The sequence below is a fragment of the Augochlora pura genome, chromosome 5, assembly GCF_028453695.1.
Source record: "Augochlora pura isolate Apur16 chromosome 5, APUR_v2.2.1, whole genome shotgun sequence".
Lineage (NCBI taxonomy): Eukaryota > Metazoa > Arthropoda > Insecta > Hymenoptera > Halictidae > Augochlora > Augochlora pura.
The window spans coordinates 852,489-880,030 of NC_135776.1; the positions used below are offsets into that span (position 1 = coordinate 852,489).

The 27,542-nt window shown below is 51.1% G+C and overlaps 1 protein-coding gene across 1 annotated transcript in view; it reads left to right on the forward strand.

Moving 5' to 3' along the window:
* LOC144470154 (uncharacterized) overlaps nt 1-27,542 on the forward strand; it is a 42,960-nt gene that overhangs the window by 12,535 nt on the left and 2,883 nt on the right. The window contains exons 3-6 of the mRNA XM_078181025.1: nt 2,916-3,071; nt 3,583-3,699; nt 22,857-25,187; nt 27,320-27,481. Of these exons, the coding sequence (XP_078037151.1) occupies nt 2,916-3,071; nt 3,583-3,699; nt 22,857-25,187; nt 27,320-27,481 (2,766 nt within the window). The remainder of the gene's footprint in view (nt 1-2,915; nt 3,072-3,582; nt 3,700-22,856; nt 25,188-27,319; nt 27,482-27,542) is intronic.

Here is a 27,542-nt window from a genome sequence, read left to right on the forward strand (position 1 = left end):
GAAAGGCTGGCCGGTCTCGGACGCGGAGGAAACGAAGGCTATCCGCTCGCGGGAACGGAATCGATCACGGAACGCTCCGCCGCGATTATCCGCACGAAACCGCGTCCTTGTCCCGGCACTCCCGGGCCCGTTTCGACGGTTTTGCCTCGTCCTTCTCGCCTCGCTTGAGAATCCATCGAAAACACGCAGTCTTTCCCGGGATGCCAACGCTTCGAGATCAGAACCTCGAATTATATATGTCTCCTTTGGAATTTTTTTCTGGCAAGATCTGCGAGTCGTTTTCTTAAACGAAAGTGCATCTATTGTGTGTATCCTGTAGGAATTTTCTCATAGGGCCAAAAATCGAGCACGGTTGCAGGTGTCCGGCTGATTCAAGCCCGGAGAATTTGTGGCGGAATCGCAGCTGCACCTGCGACCGAGGAGCGAAGCAGTTCGTCCTTCGGGCAACTTGTCCTCGAGCCGTGAATTTCTTGGTATTCCGATATCGTCCGATAGGCGAGTGGAGATTTTTGCAGCGGGGTCTCCCGGCGCATATCAAACCCGAGATAAATCATTGTCGATCGACGCTGTATCATCGTTGGGGACTGTTTTATTTGTTCGGCGCGCGGCGAACAGAGTCGGCTCCCATGAATATTTACGCGGCTGAGAGCCGCCGGTTCTCTGCAGCCTAGAATTAAGAAAATAGAAAAATCCTCGGACTATTGCGCGACGAGATTGAGAAATTCAAGCGAGGATGTTCGGCCGAACATCTGCAACCTATCGATCGCAAGTGTTAATCGAGGATCCCGGATAACGAAGTTGAAATCGATCCTGCGCGAGTTGTCCAGCCAGCTCGGTTCCCCGAAACTGTCCGAACAATACTCTATTCTCTTCGTTTCGCCACGGTTCAGCTGGGGTTTCTCTCTCGCGCTCTCCTCTCTCTTTCTGCCGGTATCGGCCGCGATACCGCGATATCCAAGACGAACGGACGAGCGGACGTCTCGTCTGGCCAGCCAGAACGAAAATAACCGGATATTTACATAATATAATGCGCGTTCTCGGCGACTCGACACCCTCGCGTGTCCAGACGAAAAAGAAAGCCTTGTCGCAGCTATAACCGCTTATTCGTTGTTCATGCTTCTTTATCGATTACGCGCCTCGGGAGATCGGTGGATTTCAAGCGATCAACTGCAATTCTTCGATGAACTGCGCGAAACCGCATTTGCCGGGTAATCACCTGATATTACGGAGTTTGCAGCTGGCGAGAGGTCACTTTATTAGTTTCGTGTCGTAATTACCGTTCTTCTGTATTACTCGTTATTTCGTTTTAATTGTTTGGTCGTTATACCAGCAAAACGGCTATTAGTAGACGATATAAAAAGACACCTGTTTGGTTAAGATGATGAACGGTCAAGACAGAACGCAGGGTAAAACAACATGGTGTGGCGAGGATTAATTAATAGTCCACCGGAAAGCTTAGTCAGTATCGAACAGGCAATCGAAAACAAAGCGGTGACGACAGAGACCACGAAAAATTTCCATACCTTCCGGTAAACACGCAGATTAAAATCGGAATACATATTTTATTGTTATCCATTATTAAACTAATATAAAAATGTTGTCCCTCGTTGTAATTAGATTCCATTAATTTTTGTCACAAATGCGTTAATTCTTCTGCAAAAGTTCATAGTCTAGCAAAGAGATGCAGCGAAATAGGAGAAGATTGGCAGAGGTTCGGCGCAGATAGACGACGACGGCGCTCTTTTCTACACGGGATGAGTTAGGTGTTTCGCGGCGACACGACCGACGAACAATCACTCGGAGAACCACTGTTCGTCCTCTGTAATCCGAGAGCCTCGCGGTTTCCTCTCGTACGTGGTCGTCATCGGTGTTGTCCCGTTCGCATAATGTCCCGTTCTCGGTGTTATCGCCATCGAGTGGTTCTCGCCGGCTTTTTCCAAGTCGAATTCGCGATTTTCTCGAGCCGTGCGAAACGAGACGGTCCTTTCCTCCGCGAAGGAAGGAGAGCCGCGAGCGTTTTCACCCGGAAAATTGTCGAGCCGGGGCCTCTCTGTCTCTTTTTCTTTATCTTGGTTGTCCGGTTAAAAACGACGTTTCCACGACGGTCGCGCTTCGTGTCCGCTCGCGGACGCTCATTTCGTTGAATAACAGAAGCGGTTCGTGCGAGCCGAGAGAAGCCGGCCGGATCGTAGTCTCGCACAATAAAAGAACAATAAAAAGAAACAAACGCCTAGTTCGGAGAAGAAGTTTCCCAACCGTCGATCCGCGGTTTACGACGCGACGCGAAGCGAAGCGACGCGAAATAGACGGTCAACGAGTCGAGGAAAACACGTCGTGGACTGGAATCCCAATTGCGCTTCATAGTTCGACGATGCGTGTACGTCGAATTGCGTCGAACCTCTCGAATTTTTCAATCCGTTGACCATCTAAAAGTGCGACTAAATATAGGAACAGTAATAATATTAATAATAATAAGGGTAATGATATTTATTTGATATAGTATGACAATATGATGAACAGGCGATTATATGATTAATACGAGGTCAAGTAATAAAGACGTACCGTAATCCTAAGGGTCATAAGAGATCGTAAAACGATGACAATTCGAGGGTTGCGCAGGGGCTGGAGAGGGTAGCGATTACCGTCCCTGAGATCGTAAAATAGGTATCGTTTCATGGGACCCGCGATAAAATGTTACAACCGTTCTCAAGGTATTTGGTAATCCCAAGGATGTCGTGAATTCCCAGGGTTCTTGAAATTTAAAGGATCATCCTCTTGATGTGCTAACTTGTAAATAATGTGTCAGTATTTTCTAAGATTTTCCTATTTGATGCATTAATAGTTGTCGACTTTGGAATAGGATTGGGAGAATATTTCGATGAAATTTACTGATGGAACAGTGTTGTCTGTTTCAGCAAGAAGATGTAAAAGCCGAGGAGACTAAGCAGGAGTCTGCTGGAGAGTCGCCCGCGGAATCGGCGGAGGCCACGACACCCACAGATGCTACCACCCCTGCCAGTCCAAACGCTGCGACCTCTCCAGACAGCAAGGAGCCCAAAAAGAAGGACAAGGTAAGGGAAAGAACACCGATGTTTCTCTTACGGTTCGACAACGTACGGTGCGGAAAAGTCGGCGGAAACCGATCGATTTAGACCGCACGTGAGTTAACGTAAACTTAAACCTTGGCACTCGGAAAACTCATCTGACGAATTTAGCAAAACCTGCGAGTTTGCTATTATTCATCGTTATTTTATTCATACATATAGATAACAAGCACATTTTCTAGAAAAAGAGATTTTAATTTTTATTTCCACAGTTCGTAGAATTTCTTTTTTTTAGCATGTCCTTTGCTGGCGAATACGTAAATCCTACATGCTCGTGGCATTTTTCCTTTCAATCACGGATATAGAGTTACCTTATTCGTGACATCCGAGTGCACAGGATTAATCCGTGCCCCACTGTACTCGTTGACAGACCTCTATACCCGCGAGAAGCTTAGAAGAATAAGACCTGACGCGAGTAGTTGCTCGTAACGAGAGAGTTTCTTACCGATCATTATCGATGCCGTTTTCTCGTTCATAGATGAAGAAAAAGTGGTCCTTCAGGTCGATCAGCTTCAGCAAAAAGGACAAGAATAAGCCGGCTCGCGACGAAGCGCCCAAGAATGGAGACGTCACCAAGGAGGAAACTCTCGCAGAGGTGAGTCAGGAGTACCCTCTTACCTTATCCGGGTGACCGCGGACGCGTGTCGTACCTCTCGTATCTCGAGAAAACCGAACACATATCCCGTTAATTGCCCGTCGCCTGCCTTCTTTTGCCGGCGGATTCCCCTGGCGCTGCGGAGACGATCTAGATCTCTATCCTCGCGATCCTCTCGGTCGTTTTCCAGTTGTTGCTCGACCGTTGTTCGCCGCTAATCGGCCAAGTCAGGGTCAAGAAAACGCGCCTGGATTATCTTAAAAAGAGCACGCGGATCGCGCGTGGACAATTGAATCGCGTGTCACGTTTTGAACACGCAGGAATGATCCAACTGTTGCTCCCAGCTTCGCGTCTCGTTGATTCATCGCGTGACCCGCGACGAAACCATGAAACTTCTCTCGGTCGATTCACCCTTGTACTATGGACTTCTTGCTGCTGGAATTGTTTGCTGAGATCTATGTAACTGTCTCAGCATCCGATACACCGATACAAAGACCCCGGTTCGAAATCTCCTCCGAATTTTGTAAAATGCCTTTCGTAATTATTAAAATCTCGACTCGCAGTTGGCGAACATATGCACTCTGTCGGAGGAAGCGCGATCTTTCGAAAGATGTTGCTCGTAAATCATAGTAGTGCCTCTCTCTGAAGAGAACGGCGTTGAGAGCGGAACAGGCTGGCACCGTGGTCGAGGAATAATGGAAGACGGAGAGGACAAGGAAGGCAGCCGGTGATTTGTGCTCGGCTCGGTCCGAAGCAATCGGCCTATAGCGGTATATAATCGAGAACTGGCCACGCGATAACCGTCACGGATCGAGAGCCGCGCGCCGGTGTTTAATTGGCCTCGAGACGTCCAATAAATCCTCCGCGACCTCCGCTGATTATCAGAGATTTATTCGAGAAAAATGATAAGCGAATACCGGAACGGATCCGAACGCGACAAAACTCAATTGGAACGATTCTCGGCGAGCGATTTTTCCTGCGCTCTTGCGATTGATGGGTGCGCGGATCTGCAAGATCAATAATCGATTTTCTCGACGCGAGTTAACCACCATTAAAGACGAACGAACGGAGACTTGTCAGCAGAGAAAAAGGAGCACAGATTATCGTCTATGCATACAGAAAGTTTCGCATCCGAAGATTTAGAAATCTAACCATCGTCTTCATTCGACTATAGTCTACTCTGTAGAGAGATCAGGGAACGAGTGGTAGTTTCGGCAACGTCGCGATCGCAGAATAAGTAGCATAACCTCGGCCGTTCCTCCGAGACTCCTCGGAGCCTAGCCGCGTGTAGGCGATCTGCAGGCTCCACTAATCCTCCTCGTTTCTTTACCACCTTGTTCATCTTCTTCCTCGTCTCTGTCCGCTGCATTCTGCCAGCCGCAGACTCCCTTTCTTTTTGAGCGAGCTCGCAGCCTCGCTTCGCCTCGCCTCGCCTCGCCTCGTCTCGTCTCGGCCTCTTCTCGAAGAGTGGGAAGGCCGAACAAGCTAGCAGTGCCAGGCTGGCAGTGACTCATCCTTCTGGTTCCTCGTAGCTCGCGAGTTTCGTGATAGGCTGCCATGGAAAACCGGCTTCGAGTCACTGAATTATCCCCTTCGACCACCCTCTTTCTCCCTTCGCGGTCGCTTCGGGGCTGCGACGCGTCGTCTCGTCGTCTCGCCTGCTCTTTTCCCCCCCTGTTCTACAAGCTGGAGGTGGTTTGTGAGACGAGAGGTCGTCTCTTGAAATTTTCCCGGCCGGCAAGGCGGCACACAGCAAACGCGTTCGCTATCGCTATCATAACGCGTCCTCGAGGCTGCTCGATTCGCGACTTTCACTCTCCCTTCGAGCAGCCGACATTCCGAGTCATTAAAGAGCCAGCTCTCGAGAGCACAGAGGTGCGCGCGAGCCGAGAGCCTGCACGAGCATCGTAACACTGCGATGCGATTCTGTTATACCAAGGTGTTATGACACCGGCAAGACGCCACGAGGAATGACTTAATGCTCCCCGCCTCGTTAGCCCCAGCCTTTCTCCCTCTCTGAGCTTTGGGTTCCGTTACCATCGGACTCGAGGGATCCCGAAAACCTCAGGTCGGATCGGGCCGGGTCGAGCAATTCATCTTGGAGTCGCTTCGCGTTGGTAATACGACTCAGCGGTGTTGAATCGGATCTGGACGGACCGCCGCCAAAATTCGTCTGAAAATTAGGTCAGGCCCGGACGAAAATTTATTTCAAGGTTCGCTAAAACTTGTGTCATTACTATTATTATTGTTAACATACTGTTCGCGTCCGCGCTCCGACAAAATTTTTCATTTACCGACCATTGATAGTGGGTGATAGCTGTTGCAGTTTTTATGGAATCTCGGTCTTCTTCTGTTCGAGAACGAAAGTTCGCGACGATGTTTTTGGTGGGCTCGGTGATGAAAGAGGAAGAGGGCAATTAGAAGGTCGCGTCGGCGTTCCCACCGGTCGCGAGCATCGACTCGATTTCCTACGGGAAATGAGACGTATCTGGTCGAGAAATCGACAGCACTCGATATACTCGTCGCACTCGCCGCCTCTGCCCGCGTTCATTGTGCCCGACTGGCGAACCAGGTTCAATGGCCCAAACTTCCCGGATACGCTTACCTATAACGCACCGCGTTATTCGCATCAAACATGTCCCGATCGTATTGGTATTTCGCGACAAGAATTTCGTTTAAGGTGCTAGCTGTTGATCGTGAAACTTGTTCACGCATGCTTCGTTCCATTAGAGTCTCAGTCGCTTTCGATGGTCGCCATTGTTATGCCTGAAAGCACATCTAATACTTATCGCTTGCCCCGACTCGAGTCGTCCATCGTAATTGTACAAAATGATTTAATGATTTTACATTCGTGCGAATCTTATCGGTCCCGTGTCTGCCCACGGCAGACCGTTTCCGCTTAAAGCGAATCCCGGCTCTCGTACTTTTCGAGAGCCGTAACCACGCGTACCAAGGGTTACTTTTTCGCGCGAATTCGCCCCGTTAGCGTGGAATCGAGAGAGATTCCCCTATCGACGAGGCAGAAGAGTCTTTGTCGTGGAACGAGACGCGGAGGACAATCGAGAGAAGGATCGCAACTCGAGAGCAAGAGAGTAAGAGAGTGTCTCTATTCTCGTATTCCCGGTTTCGCACCTACGCGAACGTCACATTGTTTCCAAGCATCCACCCTCGCGCGAGTAGCCAGTGGATGGGGTGTGGTCGCGAGTCCTTTGTCCCCTTGTGCTCCGCGAGACTCGCTTCGTTTCGCGCTTCAGAGATCGCAGACTAATTCTAGCGATTCCATCTTGTTTCTCCGCGAACAATCGAGGCGACGAAATTCGATCGAATTTGCAGTCGAAGGATCTCGTTGATCTCGAGGATCTAGTCTTGAGAATGTTAATCTCGAAGAGCTCACGCTCGTGCCATGTTTCTCGCTAAGCCAGCGTCTCCCAGCAGGTTGTTATTAATTAACGAGGGTGGCTAGGCGGTGGCCGTGCAGATCGAAGTCGACAGGTTGCTGTCGCGTGACACGACCCCTTGCTAAAGGAGAAACAAATGCGGCCGCGGGGGTGGCGCGTTAAGGGCGTTGTCGGCGAGAGAGTCGAAGTCAACGAGCGAGAAAGACTTTCACTAGTTCCTTTGTTCCGTTTCACGGCCACAAGCCGCGTGGTCTCCTTTCTTTTTGGCACAGTGCTCGTCCGTTAACCTGTCGAACTTTTCGGGCAACAGGAAAATTTGCTGCGACCGCTAGACCCCGTGAACTCGATGCGTTTGTGACAGAAATTACTCTGTGAAAGAGATGCAAGACATTTTCGTCGGGCTTCGGTTTCTTATAATTAACTTGGACGAGCTTTATTTTGCATAAATATCCGCTGTTCAAGCAAGGTATTCGCTATGCTATGCGTTCGTTAATTAATAAATTGGTGGAAATCCCAGTCGTAAATTGTAAGGAAAACAACAGACTGTAGAATCGAGCGCGAAGCTCGAACCGCTTTAGGACAGTGGGACATACGAAACTGGCGTTACCCGAGCGGTAACGGACGGGGGAGAACACCGATTGTCCGGGATATGCTAGTAAATAGTCCGAACAGGTCCGGGGCGGGGATCGGCGGAAGAAATCGGGGCGGGCGGACGATTTGTTCAAGGCGCGCCGGGATGCTACAAATTTATGTGACACGTGACGAGATACGGCGGGTTCTCTCGGCGCTCTTAAAATATGTCGCAGTCGGCGGTTGCACATGCAACGGTACCCGTGCATGTGCAGAATACGTCGCAACAGTGGCAAGAGATCGGACCGGACGACCAGCCGGTTGGCAAACCGGTTTGATTCGTCGCGGAAGGCGCCTCGGTAGTTTCTACTGGCTTCGATTTCATTCCTAATGGCCCCGATGAAATTCATCCCGCGACTCTATCTTTCTGAGCGATTGCGTGCTCGTTCCCCCAGAACCTCCGATCGATCCGAAACACGAATCGACTGGAGCAATCGCGAGGGAAACTCCTTCTCAAGTACTCTGTCTCTTTGACGCCAAAACCAGCCTTGTTCTATAGGAATGACAAGCCAGAATATCCATAGATATTTCGTCATTTTGATCGTTGTGTACGTATGCTTTGGATTAGGAAATCGATGCAATTATTTCCTGTGAAACATAGAAATAGAAGTTGGAGCGAGGTTCGGTCGTATCGGATTAGGGTATTCGGCGCAGGTGTCTGGGACAGATGAAAATCGAATTTCCGTGTTGCTGCAGAAGTTCTCGGGAAAGCCACTTTGATATTCGGTCCGCGATGAAAGCAGCTCGGACCGTACCATTCTTCGGCCCTTTTCTCTTTGTCCGCCTTTCGTCTAGCTTCTCTATTGGCTCGAACGTCGAGATAGGGAAAGAGAATGCTCCTCATTCCCCAGCAGACAAGTGTCCGTCCTCGCCAGGAGCGGAGAACGCGACAGGTGGAACGCGAATAAAAAGCACGAGGATCGTTGCGCGCGTCGCTCGATGCTCGAGGTTCGACGACCGTCGAATAAAGACTCTCGACGTCTCTCGGATCGATATTTTCTGGCTCTCGGTCGTCGGACGAAAAAGTCGACGGCCGCTTCGAGCTTTACCGAAGCGGTGAGCATGGGACTATGCTCGTTTTCGTCTGGTTTCGCGTATAGGGCGTGGCCGCGTTCGATAGGCGTGGCTTCGCGGCTCCGGACCGCTCCGGAGCTGCGACAGGGAAAATTTTTTAATAATTCTTTAGCGGGTCTGTTAAATTAAAGTTTTGAGGAAATTGAAACGAGAAGGCGACGATACACTTGTAATCTTCTTCGACGGATTATTCATTCACTAGCCGGCTCTTCGTCCTCGGGAAACAGAGGGAGACGGAAATCGTGGGAACGGGAGCACAACGGGTGGCCCCGCAGCTTTTCGACGTGATTCCAGTCCGCGACGTCTCGGAAATGCGGAAAAATAATCGATAGAGACGTGCGTGAGTGTGCACGTGTCGGGCTGCGAGTCTCGAGGGTTCCTCCTAACGAGTCGTGGAAGATGGAAAGTTAACGAGCCGGAGGGCCTCTTAACAATCGCCTGAAAAGCCTTCGAGGAAAGCCCGCCGCCGCGTCTGTCGTCTTCGATTTAAATTCAGTTAGAGCCGCCACCTCGAGAGACTCGCGGCCGGATAAAGGACGCCGTTGAAGCGGTTTTCCCGCAACTAGCGCGATCTCGATTCTCTCGATGCCTCCCTTTCAACATCGAATCGCGAGCTGCTTACGCTGAATCTCCCTCAAGCGTCGCTCTTCGGTGTGTGGCATTTCGGAGTGCATTGTAGTCCCGAGTAGGTGCGGCTTCTCGGTTCTCGTAAACGCCCCGGCGGGCAGTCGTAGTAGCTCCTGGGAGCAGTTTTTCGATCGTATTGCCAACTAGGCGTGGCCTCGTGGCCCTTGTAGGTGCTACGATGGAATGTTAGCTCCAAGGAGACGTCTTCCGAACTTTAGTTCCGAGTAGGTGCGGTTACGCGACTCTCGTGAACGCCCCGGAGGGCAATCTGTTCCAATATCTGGTTCTGCCCTCCCGCGATTATCGACGAGCTTTCCCGCTCGATGAAATATCGAGTCACGTGCGCTCGGGAGACATTTCCGTTGTCCGGAGACAGAAACGAAGACGTAGAAAACGGCCTCGGGCGAACCCTTTATCTTGTTTACCGTCAGCCTGTGTCAACCCGGTGCCGAGGCTATTTCGTTCGATCGAGAACGGTCTATTTGACGCATAAATTGGATCGACGTCTGTCTCCGCGCCTGGAAGAGGCCCTCGTGGCCGTTCTTCTTCCACGGCGGCCGTCTTGCTCCGTTTCCCGGGGAAAACAATACGCAATTACAAGCTAATCAACCGCCGGGCGAAACTGCTGTTGGCCGGCGGCCAGAACTGTTGAGCGCTCGCCTCTCTCGGACGTGTCCGGAAGGCTGTCCGGATTAAAACGGATTACTCGGAGCAGCCTCTGTCATCGATCCCGTCGCGATCGGTTCGCCGACTTCTGGACCCCCGAGCCCTGGAGGTCGCTGTCCCTTCGGACTTTTCCGTGGGAAAAGCCTGGAAATTGTCGTGCGAGCGCCGACTCTCAAGCTCTCTCGAGGTGCTTCCTTCGGTTCGACCAAGCTCTTGGTGCAGGCGCACACCGAGCGAAACAAAGTGTGCCGGTTGAAAGACCTCGGGGCCGCGGATCTCTCCACCTATTTATCACTTGACGTCATCGGGATGCCATTGTATTAAAAATACGACCGGCGAGTACACGTCGTTTTCGTCTTCGCCTTCGTCTTCCTCCTTTTTCGTCGTCGTCGTCGTCTTCATTGTCCCTTTTCTGTATTTATAAATTCCGGTATCGGGGCTAACACACTTCGGATAAGCGTATTAAAAACACGAATCGCAGATAAAAATGACGGGGCTAAATATAAACCACGACACTCGACTGTCACGCGTTTATCGAAATACCGCGCGCGGAATTATCAGTGAACCGCGATATCGCGGCGCTTTTTTTTTACACTGAGGACAATTCCATCTCGCTGTCGCGCATGCTGCGGAACACTTAAACTCTGGACCACTCGTGGCAACTCGCCGGTACACGTATCTGCAAGTACTTGTAGAAAAGTTGAGGTACTTCGAGATGCTGCCAGATGTTCGCAGATCTTTAGAATGACCTGCAATTACCAGGATCACCGTGCTCGCAAGGAGACGCCCGAGTATCTCGTATCTCGTGCTACTCGCCAGTATCTCGAAGCATCTCGACGTACTCGTAAGCGGTTCGAGACACTCCTAGGTACTCGGTGAAATATTTCTAGGCGCGAGATATTACGATATCCGCTCGGAAACATCCGAACGGCCGGTCGAGAACCAATCGAATCCTCGAACAGAGGCGTGCTCGAACAGAGCTCGTCGTCTTTCGAACGACTCTCGAGAGGAGATGGAGGCTTCCATCTCGACCCGGCCCGGACGCGTATCGCTCTATCAGATAAATCGTGGAGCGATCGATCGATCGATCGCGATCCGATCCGAGCGTGTGCGAACCTCGAGTTTCCGCGCGCGGTGTCCGACGCGGATTCTCCCCCTCTCCCCCCTCTCTTTCTCTTTCCACTCTGCTCTCTCCCCGCCCCATTTGGATTTGGGCGTCGTCGTCGTCGTCGTCTAGTATCGAGCGTCCCGACGCCGGGACGCGCGGAGCTGTTGCCATGCCGACCGACGGGGCTACCAGGGCTTTTCGCATTCACCAGGCCTGCCACCGCGCGAAAGACTCGCGCGACTCGCGAGCAAGATCAAGAACTCCTCCTCGTCGATTTCGATTCTTTACGAAGCCGAATCGCTCGGCGACTCGAACGATCGTAATAAGACAGCCCGGTTTCAAAATGGCAATTTTTGGGAATTTTTGAAAAACACATGGTAATTTTTCTATTTAGAAATATCCGTCGAAATATCCCATTAATTCCAAGTACCAGTTACTTCCTCCATATCGTGCCTAACTGATTTTCTTAATCGAACTCTGCCAGCTCTATGTAACCTTCCCCTGCGTTGTATCGTGCAGACTATCCGTGCAGGCGGATAGTTGTTGGCGGCAGAAATTGACAGCTAAATTTCATGGGAAAACGGTTGTCGAACCAAGTTCGGTCTTGCGGGGGGAGACCACGGCCGCGCCGTGAATCTCGCGGAATGCGAAAAGCGGATCAAGAAAGGTTCGCAGTCGGCTTTTCCCGAGGCTCGAGACATCTGCGAGGGACGAGGGATTCGGGAACGATAAAAGCAAGCCCGGTCGTCGTTGGCTACCGTTTTATTGATAGCAGCGTTCCGGTTGATCCGGGAAAAGCGGAAGTCGTGTAAGCGCGCGAGCGGAGGAGGAGGAGGAGGAGAAGGGTAGCAGGGATCGCAATAAAATCGGCAGAAATACGAACACGGGACCGTTCGAATTGCGTCGAGTTCTTTTCAAACGGAAAGCTCGCGCGTCCCTTCGAAAGCCTCGTTCCACCGATCCTAAACGAAGGTTCGGACCAATCGAAATTGCCAAACGAGAACAAAACTCGCGCGAAAAGTGAAACTGCTAGCCCGAGGTTTTGAAAGCTCGTGCAACAAAGAGAGGGGAAACACGGCGATTCGAGCCGTCGCGTGATTCCCTCGAAGGCGGCGCCGTTTAGTCTCGTTGCAAAAGGCTCCGGCTGTTAATTGAGGATCATCGGGCGAAGCTGCGGCCGACGCATCGCGTGATTTCCCAGGTGGAATTTCCTGTCCGGCGTGCAGCCTAACCGGCGGGACGTCGCGCCGCTCCACGCCGCGTCGACCAAACACGACAAGACGCTCGATAACGAGTTTTTCCGTCCATTATCTCTCACCCCGTCGGTGTCCGTTGCCCCCTTTTTCCACACTCCGTCGACCAAGTCCGACTCTAATTTCCACCGCGTTTCCGTCCGACAGGAATTCATTTGCTCCGTTCAACTCAGAAAGGCAGCGTTTTCAGTGGCGCGAACCAAATACGTGTGAAAACCTTTATTGCAATCTGTTCGTAGAAAATGAACGTCACGAAAAATAGCAATTCGTAATTTGGACAATTCCTTCGTCATACTTGACAGTCGACGTCACCGTGAACAGATTTGCCGGTCGTGAACACACATTTCGCGTCGCGAAATCTGTTTGAGCGAATGCCACGGCAGCCATTATTCTTTGTACTCGATAGCATTCGCCATGGTTTCCGATACACCTTTCGATTCGCGCGCTCCCGGGGACCCCGCGCGCCGCACCCCCTTGCCTTCCCGAGTAGCGCGATTCCGGGGGCAGCACGCGGATCGCTGAGCACATTTTGTAACCGGAAATCCTCTCGCCGATACGCGAAATATTCCAAACGTGTTCGCATTCCGGAACGACCGAGCGGGGCAGAGAAAGAGAGGAGGGATTTCCGTGAACCGCTCTCGACGTTCGTGAATCCTTCGCCGGCAAATGGAATTCTTACGTGTTCCGAAACAGACCCAGCATTTATTATTCCGTGGTTTCGGCGAAGCGATTCCATTCCCGCCGAATTCCAATTCCCAGAGGACTCTCGGCGCTTTCCTCGTCCACCTTCTGGCCGACGTCACTTAATTGCATGCCACATTCCTTAATCGGTTGCGAATTTTCGTTCGAAACGATTCATCCGCTACAAATGGCGAGCACTTAAACTCACGACATCGTTTTCGGATACTTATGAATCCAACGATTGAAGAATCTTTGGATAATTATCTTCGATAAACCAAGTAGATTTTACACGATAGTAGAACTTGCCGCGTCGGAAATTACTACCTTGCCCTAATGGTGAACCATTGGCACGGGTTCGCGACAAGATGGCGGACGGAAGTATCACTTCCCGATCCGCAACGACTAAGTCGGGACTCGGAGTAACATATTCCGCGGCAATTGGGTTAAGGGGCGGTCTAGCCTCTAACGGCAGGCCGATCGAGCCGCGTCAGCCGCCGAGGCAACGCCCTCGGCCATAAGGACGGGCCAGGACGAGTGGATGTTTCAATATTTATCGGGGGGGCCGAGTAGTTTACCGTAGTTACGGTACCGTCGAGAGATTCGCCGGCATATCGCGGCCACGGTTCTTCAATTATGCAGCTCCCGAGGTGGAGGTGAACGACGAGAGACGACGACTCGTTTTGAGTCTGAGATTCCTTTTCACGCGGAATCGACGTTGACGTCGACATCCACTTACCTGAACGCGAATCGCGGTTACTTGAACGTCTGCTGTTGTACGAACTGGATTTCTCCCATTGAATTCGCATAAATACAGTTTTACTCTAGTATAAGGACATTTATTTAGACATTTCGTCATAGTTTTAAATCATTGCGAATATGTTGGTTTTTCGATGTTTGTGACTGGTTGGATGCACTATGTGGCGTCCGAACGATGATTATCGCTGACCGCTCCCCGTGAACCTCCCTGTTCGGCTTTCGTGCGGTTGAATCCGCGTACGTGAATGATAAAATCGATACACCCACCTCTGTCTCTCTTTCTCTGTCTCTTTATCTGTTTCTCTCTCTCTCTCTCTCTCTCTCTCTCTCTCTCTCTCTCTCTCTCTCCCTCTCCATGGCCACGCACCACCCTCCTTGCGTTTCGCGACCCTCTTGAAAGGGTGAAGAGAGCGGACAAGAGGGTGAATATACGAGAGTGCGTTGCGTGCTCCTCGGAGCGTGTCGTCGACGCCGCCTGCGCCCTCGTCCTCGCCCTCGCCGCCGCGCCGTCTACGTCGGCACGTTCCTGTTGCACGAAACAACGGGGCTCCTCCTCCTCCTCCTCCCCCGAGGGACCGGAGGTCCTACAGACTGCTTTAAAAATAATCAATTTTACGATCCGCCGATCCGGGACCTTCTTTCGCCGCCCGCAGACCTGCAAACCTGTAAACCTCTGCACCGTTGCGCTCTCGCCTCTTCTTTCCACGGCCCGCGAGTTCTCTTTACGACCATTCCTCGTCACCCTTCCGTTTACGAGCTCCTGAATATTTCTCGCGCCCGAGTATATCCCGCGGCCGAATGTTTCTCGCGCTTCGACTATCTCTCCGGCGAATTCCAAAATCAAATCCAATGTCGTTACCACGTGTCGATCGTCGATAACCGTGATTTACGAACCGATAACGGCATATTTGTCGAGCCACTCTCGCCGCTCGATTTACACACACGGCACCCTCCTAATTCATCCGCGTTCGACAGATCGATCATTCCTCGGGGCGAACCTCGAATTCGGCTGAACAACACACCCGGCTTAAATTCGAAGCCGGTAGCGAGCGAGCGGGAACGAGAAAGGGAGAAAAATAATGGCTCGATTAGCGGCGCGCATACTTTCCACAGTTAACGCCAATTAATACGTCGGTCGTAACGAGAGCTCCGTTTCCGGCCTGCGCGGTGGAACCCGTCTCCATCTGTATCCACATCCGGTACGCGCGGACTTCTCTCAGTTGGTAACACGTCCTCTCTGCCTCGCCTGGTCCAAGAATAATTCCAAGACGACTTCGCAGTCGATGCTGCCACCGGTGAACGGTCACAGAACTCGGCACTCGCCTCGCGAATTCAATGCGACGGTTTATGGGACCACCCATATGGGCCCACCGCGATAGACACGGGACACGAATTAATAAATATATTTGCCTATTTAGATAGTCTATCCGAGTTGATAAGACACTCAAATTGATTGGATATTCAAGTTAGTAAAGTTAATAAATATATGACTTCATGGGATACTCGAGTTGGTAGTTAATGACGATATTCCTATATTAGGTGGGCCACTTCTTCGAAGAAACTTTTAATCAAGATTGATAGACCTTTAGCAGAGTGCTCAAGTTAGTAGCTAAAAGGTAAAGCTCTACCTTTGCTGAGCAAAGAGAAATATTCTACTGTACCAAGGTTACTTTTACTCAAGTCTGATAGACCTTGGGTGTTCGAGTTGATAGTCGGTAGGAAAAGCTCTGTCTTTGGGGAACGGACAAAAATGTTCCACTTTGTGAAGTTGACATCTAATTACACCGTGTAGACAAAGACTACGAGTATCCGAGCAACAAAGTCGTTCTTTAAAAGAGCAAGTAGTTGGCCAGTCTGCACCGGTAAGTACTGTTCGATTGTCAGTTCCGATGGTGCGTAATTCGAGCGAGGCCAGCTCGAATTCCCACTTGACTCACTCCGTGACTAACTCTCGGCGTAAAGGTCAAGCGTGCGCAGCGTTCAAAGTTTGGAACAGGCTCAAAAATGTTCTCGCGTTGTCTTCTCCCGGGGTCCAGGGGTCCCGCGGCTCGTTCACTCGTCTATCTCTCCGGGCGTCTCTGTGTCGTCGTGGTGTCCCTTCTGGCTTTGTTAATAGTTATCTTTCGCGTCGCCATGCCCGGTGCTCGCGCCTCCCTTTTTCCTTCTGACGGCGCCTTTCTCTTTCGATCGTCTAAGAATAGAAACGCACGGTGGTTTTGCGGCGCAGATTTTTCCGGCGGACGCGGCGCGCGAACCGCGCCCGCGCGCGCTCATTTCTTCTCGCCTCTGTTCTCTCCTCTCCTCTCTCCTCTCCTCTCCTCTCTATTATTCTCCTCTCTCGCTCTTCTCGCCGCGGATCGAATTCGAATACCCAGCGCGCACACACGCGTTGTCTCTCGACAGAGAGAACGTTCACCCGCGAGACGGCGGTATCTCTCTCCTCTCGCGTCTCGAAGATGAAACGCAACCGAGAACCACCAGGGACCCCTCGAAAGCACAAAGCTGCAGCCTGTAATCCGCTCAGCCTCTTTCTTCTCTTCTCTTCTCTTCTCTCCCGCTTCCTTCTCTCCTCTCTCGCTCTCTTCGCGATTATGCCGCCGTGTCTATGCGTGGGTGGCGTCTTGAGTGCACAGGTAACCTGTTTTCAAAAACGATTCTCCTGCGAAATTTCCGCTGGCGGGTCCAGGAGGCGAGCAGAATCCGCTCAGGATGATAAAAGGAGGAAACGAAGGGAATTCGGGCTGGAATTCCGCTCGCTTGTGCTGTTTTTCCTCTCCTATTCCTACTGGAGGTTCCTCGCCGCGACTAGAAGCTTCCCTCTTCTCTCCGCGAGCCTATCCACGTGTCCCAGCTGCCGGTTCTGCACGCTCCTCTCCTCTCCTCTCTCGGCGGGACGTGGGACGATCCTCTCCTCTCGTGTGCGACTCTATATAAACCACCGTGAACTCGCAGTCTGGCCCGAGTAGTTCGCCAACGGCGAGCTGAGAGCCCGTGCGGATCATTCTCTGTTCACTCGACGCGTCAGTGATCGTGCGAGCCAGTGCGTGCGCGATAAAGGTACCGAGAGACAGCCGTAGATAAAGAACAGCGAGAGAGCAAAGAGAGTTGTCGGTCGCAACCGGGATATCTGCGGAAAATCTGTAACGGCGCATCCTCGGTGCATTCACGATAACGAGAAGCCTACGGGCAGTGCAACGATTTCGACCACCGTGAAGTTTTAGGGTACGTCTCGAAAGATTCGTCCTCGGTGGATAGATTTTCCGGGCCATCGATGACCCAGTTCATTTTCTCTCGCGGATACTAGTTAAACACGGTCGAGTTTTTCGCATGGTGTCAGCCGCGACGCACCCGCTCTATTAATAGTTGCCGGACGAATAGCTTGGTTGCGCGGCACCGGGCTCCTTCCAGTCTCCTCATGTACAGGGTGGCTCGCAATTCCTGACTACGACGACGACGTAACAAAGGAACCGATATAAATAATATCATGACAATATTTCCCACATGTAGCATACCATTTTAATTTCATTTTATTTATTTTATCGACGTATCAAACTGTTTTCTGCTGCAAGGAAATTATAAATACCATCCTGTGCACGAGGAGTATCTTTTAGCACCCGGTTGGTCGATTTCGATTTCACTGTAGAGACACGAATGTTAACAATTCGATAGAGCACCTTTGCACTCCGGCTATTATTCGCCACCGTCTTCTCCCCCCATCCACAACTTTACAGTTTATCGTTATAGTTCTCCTAAAATTTTCTGACCACGAGGGAGATAGATGTCGCCTATACGGGGTTGACACGAATTTTTGTCTAGCTTCCAAAACACGTATTTACTGAAACATGCTCGAATGAACTGACTGTTGCTAAACTGTTTAGTATGCAAAGTAGTTAAAATGCCATCGGCCACGATAAATTTTCACTTTCTAGTTTCAGTTCCATTAATTAGGCTCTCTAATCTGTTGAACTTTTGTATATCGTAATTGTATAAAAGTTTCGTTATTAACGGGCATCTGTCGAGAATAAAACGTGTTGGGCGAGCGGAGTGCAAAGAAATGAGCCGCGACGGAATTTCGGTGATAACCCCCGCTTGATCCCGGTTGCTGAACCGACCCCGGGACTATCACGGCTGTGATTACAAAGTGTTCTTTCAAGGACGTTCGCCGAACGGTGCTTCATCGAGAGCTATCAGGAAGATGGAGTCCATGTCGAGGGCGGGCCGAAGCGTCGGCAACGGTGTGTACCGTGTGGCCGGCGCTTTTGCACGCGGTGCCAGAAGAGTTCTGTCTTACGTGCCGCTTCTCGGCGTAGCTGCGGACCCACCGGAAGCCGAAGACACTGCATCTCCCGTGGTACGGACCTCGGCCCTTGACAAGGGTCGAGAATATGCCCCCGACGCGTCCGCATTGCCTATTGGCCGACCCTCGCCACGCCCAACCACCCCCACTCTTGCGGCCAACGTGCCCGGAGCCCCGAACCCGAGCGGTTATCGAGCAGTCCCTACCGTTTTCTTGTATTTAGGAAATTTGTTGCACCGGAAAGAATTTGTTGTGTCAAAGAACACGCGTAGAGTGAAAGAGAGAGATAGATTTGCGTAACCGTACATTGTTCGGCGACTCGAAAACGCGTTCCGGAGCGGAAACAAAGGTAAACCGACACTCAGCTCCGAGCGGCACGACGCGCAAAAATAGTCGCGCGACTACAAGCGACCGCGGGATGGAAATAGCAAGCGAATCGACGCCGGTCGAATGTCGTACCGTCTCGTTCCGTTCGCTTTCACGTTGCACAAAGGTTCCTTCTACTAAAATCTCAGTTACGATTCCTACGATTTTTCCGTGCATAAAAGAACAGTAGCGCGTACATAGGAACAAATATTTTATGTAAAATGTTAAACGCAGCGAGCCAAGCGACAGTCAAGAAAAAAATGAAAATGGAGCTATTAACTGACATGCAGGTCAACAAAAATTGATACTATCAGAACGAAAATCTGCACGATTCGCACGCATGCTTGTTACATTCAGTCCCATCAGCAATTAATTAAATTAAGAAAAGCGTAGCCGTATTAACAACACAGAAATGTAAAAAACCACGTTGCGACCCAAATGTTCAGTTAATTATCTATATAGACTCCTTTTAATTTTGTCACATGACGCGACACAGTCGGCGTCAAAAGTTCCTCGAGCATAAAGGGGCGACTCACGGGACAACCGCGTTCTTTGTATCGACGCGGCGTTCACGGAAGAATGATCGCGCACCTGCGGATACCTGCGTCGTCGGGCTCCTCTCGTCCGGTTCGAGAACGTATCTGACGAAATCTTGTCGCGAGAGAACGTGCCAGAAACGGGGGGCCTGATAAATCAACGTTTATCTCGCGGAGCAGATTAATGCAGCGCGAGAGGAGTGATCGATGGTTTTGACGCGGCCGCGACTCGCCGATTTCCGCGCCCGAGCTCTCGCGCCCGCGGTTTTCGGGATCGTTAATAATCGCGATAGAGATCTCGACGCGATCGCCGAAGGCGGGGGAGATCGCAGGCGGGACAGGACGGGCCGCGAATTGCCGCGAATTCGATTCCCGTTGCCGAAACGATTAAATTTCCCGTGGCCGGCGGCGCGACCAATTTACCCGGGTATTAATTTCCATTGGCCAGGGACGGTCGCGTCGATTAACAACCAACGAGTTCAGGTGTGTCTTGTACCTCGTCCATTACACTCGAGAGCGCGGCTGCCAACTCGAATTCGGTGCGGCAAAACTTACGAGGCCTGCTTCGAAAACTCCTTCTTACGAATTCCCATTTTAGTCGGTCCGTTGCTAGAAGATGCAAACAGGCCATTTTGAGTCGGAACGCGAAGGTTATTGATTAAAGCATGTTGATTGAAATTACGTTCAATTTGCAACGTGTCACTTAATGTTTCTCGTGTATCGTGAATCGAAGCGTTCGAATGCAGCGAAGTCGAATATGCGAGCTAACGAGTACGGAACTACCGTCCTTCGAAATCGCGTTGTGTAAATTGATGAAGTAACTTCTGCAACGAGAGGAGGGTAGGCGATAAAGGGTAAGCAGATCTGATTCGCAGAGCCTCGCAAGCTATCGGCGCATTAGAAGAACGCGACTTCTCGCTCCGTTTACGTGCCGGAGACCGATATTGCCGTCGCCGGGCACGCTCCGGTGAACCGGATAAATGCAGCTGTCGTAATTCGATTCCGAGGAAGCTGGGCAAACAGCACACCGACCTAGGAAATAAAAGAATACGCGGCAACGAGACAGAGTGGCGAGAGAGACTGTCGCGACACATTCGTGGAACGTCGAACACAACGATCGGCGAAGCGTTTTGTTTCCGATTAATCCGCGAGCAGCGAATAATAGGCGCAGATGCAATTAGTAAACTGATACGCCGGAAGCGCAGCAGGCTAGTAGAGACCCGAGAGAACGCCGCTTCGGAACCGTTTCGGACCGTTCCCGATCGTTATCGACCCCCTTCGAATTTCCGCGCGTGTTCACCGGACAACAGTTGTTGCACGCGCCGGCTTTTTTCGCCGGTCTCTCTCTCCGAACAGAAAATTGATTCCTGTATCGGCTCTGACGCGACCGGCCACCAGCTGCCACGGGATAATTCGCTCACGGATGACTGCGATGGGCGAACTCGTTGCTCGGCGAAAAACTGTTCGATCGCTGGATAAGAAACTGGTCGCTCGGTATTCATCCGAACTGCCTACGCGTCGTAATCTTGCTTCTTTTATGTTTCGATCCTCCCACGGTGTTCGAAAAACGTGTTACACTGACGGGGTTAAGAGAAATACGCGCGTACCTTTGGAAGACGCACGGTAGCGCCCCTTATACGAGAGGGGATGCAGCGATCGAAAATACAGTGGACGTTTATACGTTTATGCAGTTTAATTGGAATCTCTGATGATCGATAATCGAAACGAAACGGAGCCCACGTCTCAGGTACCTCTGCGTGGGCGATCGCGTGGTCCCTCGAGGACTCGTCTAGCCGTCTGGTCGGACGTGGGCCGACAATGGGGACCATTAATCCGTCTGTTAGACTCGACGCGTCGCGAGTATCGAAACGACGAAAAATCTTAGGGGTCGTCTCAATCTGAAGCCAGCGAAGTTCCTCGATTGACGTCGATTGGCCGGCCGTGTAGCGACCGGACGCGAAATCCACGATTCTCGTTTAAATATACTCGGACAGCGGCGGCGAGCTGCGAAATGAGAACACTCGGTGGCGTCCGTCTTCTTCTCTTTTGCGTGCGATGATCGCAAGGAGGACGCGAGATGAGGACCCGTGCTCCCTTGGTAACCCAGTCGGAGTTGGTCGACGGGCAACGGAGTCCGCGATCGATTTCTTCGTCTCGCCTCGTCTCGCCTCGCCTCGCCTCGTCTCGCGGTTAAAAGCCTCGGCTAATCGGAAGTTTATTACTGCGACGCAGTAGGTTCCTTTCTTCCGTCGACCTCGAACGGGCCGGACAATGGCCCGAGACACCGATCGTTCTCCTCGTCTGGCCACCGTCTGGCCACCGGCCAGCGAGCCCGTTGCCCTTTTGGCCCCCGATTTCGACGCGCCAACTTTCGCCAAATTTGTAACGCTACGCCTTTGTCAACCAACGCGCTAACCTATGAATCAAACCTATGAATCTTCGAAACATGATCGATCATCTCGCAACGTGCCATCCTAAATTCTCACACGCGAGGCGTTGAACTTTTCGATTTTACTGTCTACGCTAAGAAGGGTGATACGAACATTTTGGATAGTAGAAAGATACTTGGTAATGGTGCCAGACTCCGTTCTTATTGTACTGTATAGTAAATCGTTTTCATAGCATGTTTGGGAACGCAAGAGAGAGCCAGTTTGTTGAACGATCTGCAAGAAGATCTTGACAACGAGAGGATCTGCAGGTCGTGTCGAGGGAACAGGTCCTGGACTGGCCCCTTGAGCGGCTGTAATTCTTTAAGCTCACCCCTTAGGAAAATGGAGGAACGGGAAGGGGTTTCACTTAGCTCGGCGATCGATATGCGACGGTCTGGGGACGATAAAGCACGCGGCCGCGTTCCGCGCGTCCGGTTTCCGTTTCCCTCCTCTGTTTCAAGAATTGATCTTCGTGTTCCCGTCTCCTCGTACGCCCAACCGAGTTGGCTAACCTCGGGGGTGGGTTCGATTTTGCTTGAACAACTTGCACCCCTTTTGATTCTCATTTGTCTCCTCTTCGCATCGCTCGACTCCGCTCGTCTCTGCTGATTATCAATCGTCGAATGAAAATCAATCAAGAGTTTTAGCACAGGGGCAGCGATCGCTGACACAGTGACACGATTGGCCACCCCTGAAAGGGCGACGTCGATGGTCCACAGCACCCCATGAGGTCTCTCTCTCTCTCTCGTTTTTGTATCCACGTCCCGTTTCCACGTGTACGCCTGTGCCAGGGGCATATCCACCCTCTTGCGAGCCCCTCTTGTCTACGTGTCGCTAGGCTGCACCGTTTGCACCCTCCTTCTTCTATTCTGAATCGCTCTCCTCTACCCTCGGCTCGGCCAGAAAGCCCCGTCGACAACTGTCAACTTGCTCACCCTTCGCGACGAACAAAAAAATCGTGTCGCGCTCGAACGGACCGGCACCAGGTTGCAATGGCGTGCTCAGAAACTAGTCTGGACTTGCCTCGAATCTGTAATGAACTTGCCAGAGCAATTGCCACGAGTTTTTCGTCGGAAAGATTCGAATACTGGAACTTTCGCGTTACAGCGACCCTCCGAAAAACATGGCGTATGATTTTTTTTCGCAGCAGTCTCATGTTTTAAGTTGATCGAAAAAACTAAACAGAGCGATTAAAATGCATCGCGCAACAAAGTTTAGGTTAATTTAGGTTAAGATGTAAAGGGGGAGGCTTGTAGTTCGAAGGGGTTGAAATTACAAGTTAGTTCGAAATTACAGCCAGAGATAACACACACTAACGATTTAATACCGTTTTCAGGGAGGGGAAGAGGCGGAGAATGGCTCGGCAACGGCGGGTTGCCCAGTGGAGGAGAAGTCTGCAGTAAGTAGTCCATCGGCGGAGACCGAGGCGGCGCCGGTGTCGGCGGCGTCGGCGGTAGCGTCCACCGAGTCGAAGGAGGAGGCCTCCTCGCCGTCCGCAGCAGCGACAACAGCAACGGCGGCTAGTAGCCCGACCGACGAAAAGCAAGAGGAACCCACTCCCTCTGCCCCCACTCCCGTCCCTGTCGAGGAAAAGAAAGAGGAGGTCGAAAAACTCGAGGCCGAGAAAAAAGTAGTCGAGGTCAGTCCAGCCGGTGGTCAGTTCGTACCGGACCCGGTAGAAGTCTCCGTTTTCCGAGTCCAGACAGTCGCTACGCCGTCGTCTATCATTGAGAGGAAAACCAGTGAGGATATTCCTTCCCTGCCTCCGTCCAGCCCGCCACCGACGCCCATAGATCCGTCGCCGTTGCAGCAGGCTCAGCAGGCCGCGGCTACCGCGAGCCTGCTCGCGGAAGCCTTAAAATTGCCTGCCGAGGCTGCTGCCGACGAAGATCCGCTCTCAGATCCCGTCACCGATCCCATCGCAGACTCTGTCGCAGACCCTGTCGCAGACCCCGTCACAGACGAACCACCTCCGACACCATCAGAATCTCGCGATGTCCCCCAGAGACTACACGTTTCAGCCCCAGACGAATCCCAAACAGAACAGGCCCCGACTCCCCCGCAGCTAGAAGCTCTGCCGGTGGTAGATACCGTCGTTGACGTCGACGCAGGCGTCAACGTCGTTGCAACTAAATCGGAAATCGCGGTCGAACAGTCCGAGTCGCCGGAAATCAAGACTCGAGCTCCTCTGCCAGTCGAACAACAAAGTCCAAACAAACCGAAAGAGGATACGCCGGTTGCGGTGGCAGAGGCGCCGCCTCCGCTTCAAGAGAAACAAGAACATCGAAAAGAAAACCTCGTGTGCGTGATGGAATTAGTCTCCAAGGAACCGCAGGAAGGACCAGAGGAAGTCGTCGAGCAGTCGGTAGAACCGAAAATAGTTAGCGATGTAGATAGCGCCGTTTCCGAGACGAGCAAACAAGACGTATCCAAAGAGGAATCTCCGGAAGCCGTCGTGAAAGAAATCGAGATCGAGATGGAGGAGAAGGAAGTATTGGCCGAGGAACCACCGGTTTCGATCTGCGATTCTGTATTAAATACGGAAGAGGGGCCGATGCCTCTGTCCGAGGAGACGCTGGTCGAGGCTAAGCCTGCGGTAGTCATCCCGGAGGAAGAGAAGGAGATCGATAACACCGTTGCCGATGTCACAAAAGTGGACACGCAGTCCGTCGAAGCGATTCCCGATACGGGAGAAAAGTTGGAACTGACGATTAAGGTGGTCGAACCCGAGGACGACGAACCTCCTACAAAGAAAGCGACGCAGATCGAGCCTGAGGTAGTAGCGCCCACAACTTTCGTAGTTGAAGAAATCGTCAAGACCGTGCCGGACCAGGTCAATATAGTCCCAGAAGAAGAGGATTCCTTGCCCCTTCCACCCATGCCAGAGTCTCGCAAGGCCTGTCCTCCAGAGAATCTCGATATCGAAGCCACCGTAGTGCCTTGCCCCGTCTATGATCTTGAACTACAGACAACAGAGCAGTCTCAGGACGCAGAGAAGAGACCCTCGTCACCCAAGGATCAAAAGGAGAACGTTCCCCCAGTCTCTTTCACGGAATCGCGAGTCTCGGATTGCAAGAGTCAGGAAGAAGGCGAAGAGATTGTCGAGGATGAGCCTCCGAAGGAAAGCAGCAGGCTCGAGCCTGTTTCAACCAGGTCGGACGAGCTTCCTCCGGCGCCCCAGGACACCGTCCCCAGTACAGACTCGTTCGAGTATCCCTTACCACCGGAAGAGCTCTCTTGCCCGCTAGCGACAAATAGTTGTAGTATCGTATCCGAGACGAAGAGCGAGTTTCCGGTTCCCGACGCGGACGACAAGCCCAGCCTGAGAAACCCGACAGAGACGCTACTTCTGACACCGCCCAGAAGTCCCAGTCCCCAGTCCATCGTCGTCGACGCGACCGTGTTGACAACATCCACGATAGACTCCTTGCAAACACACTCAGACAGCCAAGACCACAACCAAAACCACGACCAAGACCGAGACCAACATCACAGCGACGAGAACGACCGTTCGGCCTGTACTATCGTACACGAGTACGAGGACAGTCAGTTAAGGAAGACAGTAGCCAAGTCTCCGGCGGAGACTGAGAACCAGGAAGAGAGCTCGATCTCGTGTCAGTTGTCGAACAACACCACGACGTCAACCACTGTCCAGGAGACCCATCAGGTGACTAACATGTAACACAACCTCCTGGCATGAATTCAGGCGGCCGAGTCGAAAAGCAAACCAAAAAAGCAATCGATCAATCTTTGGTGGCGCCTCGTTCCAAGTATCTCGTCGTTACGGTCCGCACAGATATATAAAACCAACACCACCGTCTCTCTCTGGCATATCTCGCCTCTGGAGAGAGTGTCGGCTCTCCCGGTCCTACACCCCAACCCACCCCCCAACAACAACAACAACAACCCCTCTTTCTCTCTGTCTATCTGAGCCTTGTCCGACCACCAAACCCCTGGATACAGCTCTGTATTCTCCTTCGCCGAAACAGAAAAAGATCGCAAAGATCAGAAAATTGCAAAAGAACGAACCGTTCTCGGCCCGAGAACGAGACACTGAGACTGACATCGACGTCTGTGGGGTTTTTGCACGAATTTCATCCATGAGAGTCAATCAGTACACTCGCACGTTGCTACTCCGGCCAGTTCCATGCACAACCGAAGGGAGAACATACATCTATATATATATATATATATATTTTTGATATACGGAACCGTATATCAAAAAACCGTGTACATGTCATCCTCCTAGAACCTGAAAGGGTATCATCGTCTCTCTCCCTAGTTCTTCGAGCAATCGCAACACATCCCACCGTCGTCCAATGGGTCTCTCGTCGAATGCATCTCCTTCTGTGAACCGTGATTAACAATTGATATCTCTTTACTTACACACATGCACACACGTACATAAACACACGTGTATTATTCATTTAACAAAAATCTCTCTTCATCCTTCCATTTCCCATAAACCACCACCAAGAATCGAACCATTACTGCCATATCACCTGTGTTGTTTGCCTCTTGGTTTTCTTGACGATCATGATTAACCACGACTTGTTATTCGAATCGAGGCGCTGGAAAGTAGAGCGTACCAGTTTCTGTTTTATTTTTTGAATTGATTGTTGATAATGATACATATATAGTAGCTCGACACATAGATATATCAGAAATACCACAAGCGGATATAATTGTGTATCGCTGTGTGTTTTTTGCACTAGTCGAGATTATCTAGAGGACCAGTTTTCGTAGAGGAGATTCTTTCACGTTCTCTCTAACCGCCGGAAAACCGCTGTCTGTCACTAATAACACCAAAGTATCCTTGTTTAGAACCCGCTCGAAACCTTAGAAACGAATAATAATCTCTCTTAGCGTGAATCTCATTGATAGACGTAAACGCTTCTCTCTAAACGTGCCGTGTATTAGACACGTTAACGATTTACGATTAATTCGAATAATACGGCATTTATTTTAGAGGAATAACTTGTACGCGCAGAGTGCAGCGCTCCGACGCCGATACAAAATTGTTTCCGATGCTTATGGTTGTAAGAACATTTTCAAATTGAAATTTCTAACTCATCTTTTAAGAGAATATCGTACTGCGACCATGAACACCGGGGACGTTTGGCCGTTCTCGTCGGCGCGTTTCATTCGGCGCGCATTTAGTCATTGATAATTATCATGCTCCTTCCGTAATTGCATCCGTTGTGTCGTCAGCATCTTGTATTGCGCATGCAGAGTTTTCTTACACGCGGGGTGTACGCGAGCAAAGGGTTTTTCCGATTCTTTGGGCTGACCGAAGCATGCGGAACGATTCCGTCCGGTTTCTCGTTAATTTCCTGTACGATTTTTCTGTAATCGTCGACTAGTGCGCCACGTCGCCCTATCAAACTGTGTGTAGACAATCTGACCCATCTACCATGTACTTCCGTGTAATCAACACACGCGTTGGTCAGTTTTAGAGCTTTTTTTATGTTCAGCGTTCGCAATCCTTTCAAGAATTATAAGAAGTTGCAATTATAGGAGTAATAAACACCAAAGGCTCCAACGATTGAAATCAATAATAGTTTGCCTACACAAGGATTGAAAGGGGAGATATAATATCGTGCTCGTGCTGTGTCAACAGTAACAGAGAAATTGTCAAAGGGAATACAAGTGTTGATCCTGTATTTTCGAGTAGCCCGACGGAATCTACCTTTACGTCTTTTGTCCTCGTAGCATGCTGGGATTGGACTTGCCGCGATCGTCGCGTTCCACGTTAGTCGATGTGCACCTTTTTTTAATGAACAGACCTGTGTTTTTCAGAGTACTCCCGAGTCCGAGGCCCCGGTCGAAAATAAGCTGACCCATGACAGTACGACAGAGAGCTCGGAAGAGAAGGTCACGCCAGTAGCCGTCCCGATCGAGACTCCGGCTCCTCCACCATCCGCGCCAGCCATTACCGAAGACGTTGCCTCAGTGGCCAAAGTAATTATCCTTCTCGATAGTGATCATTAATCCTCCGAGCACTATGAACACTGATAGAAGA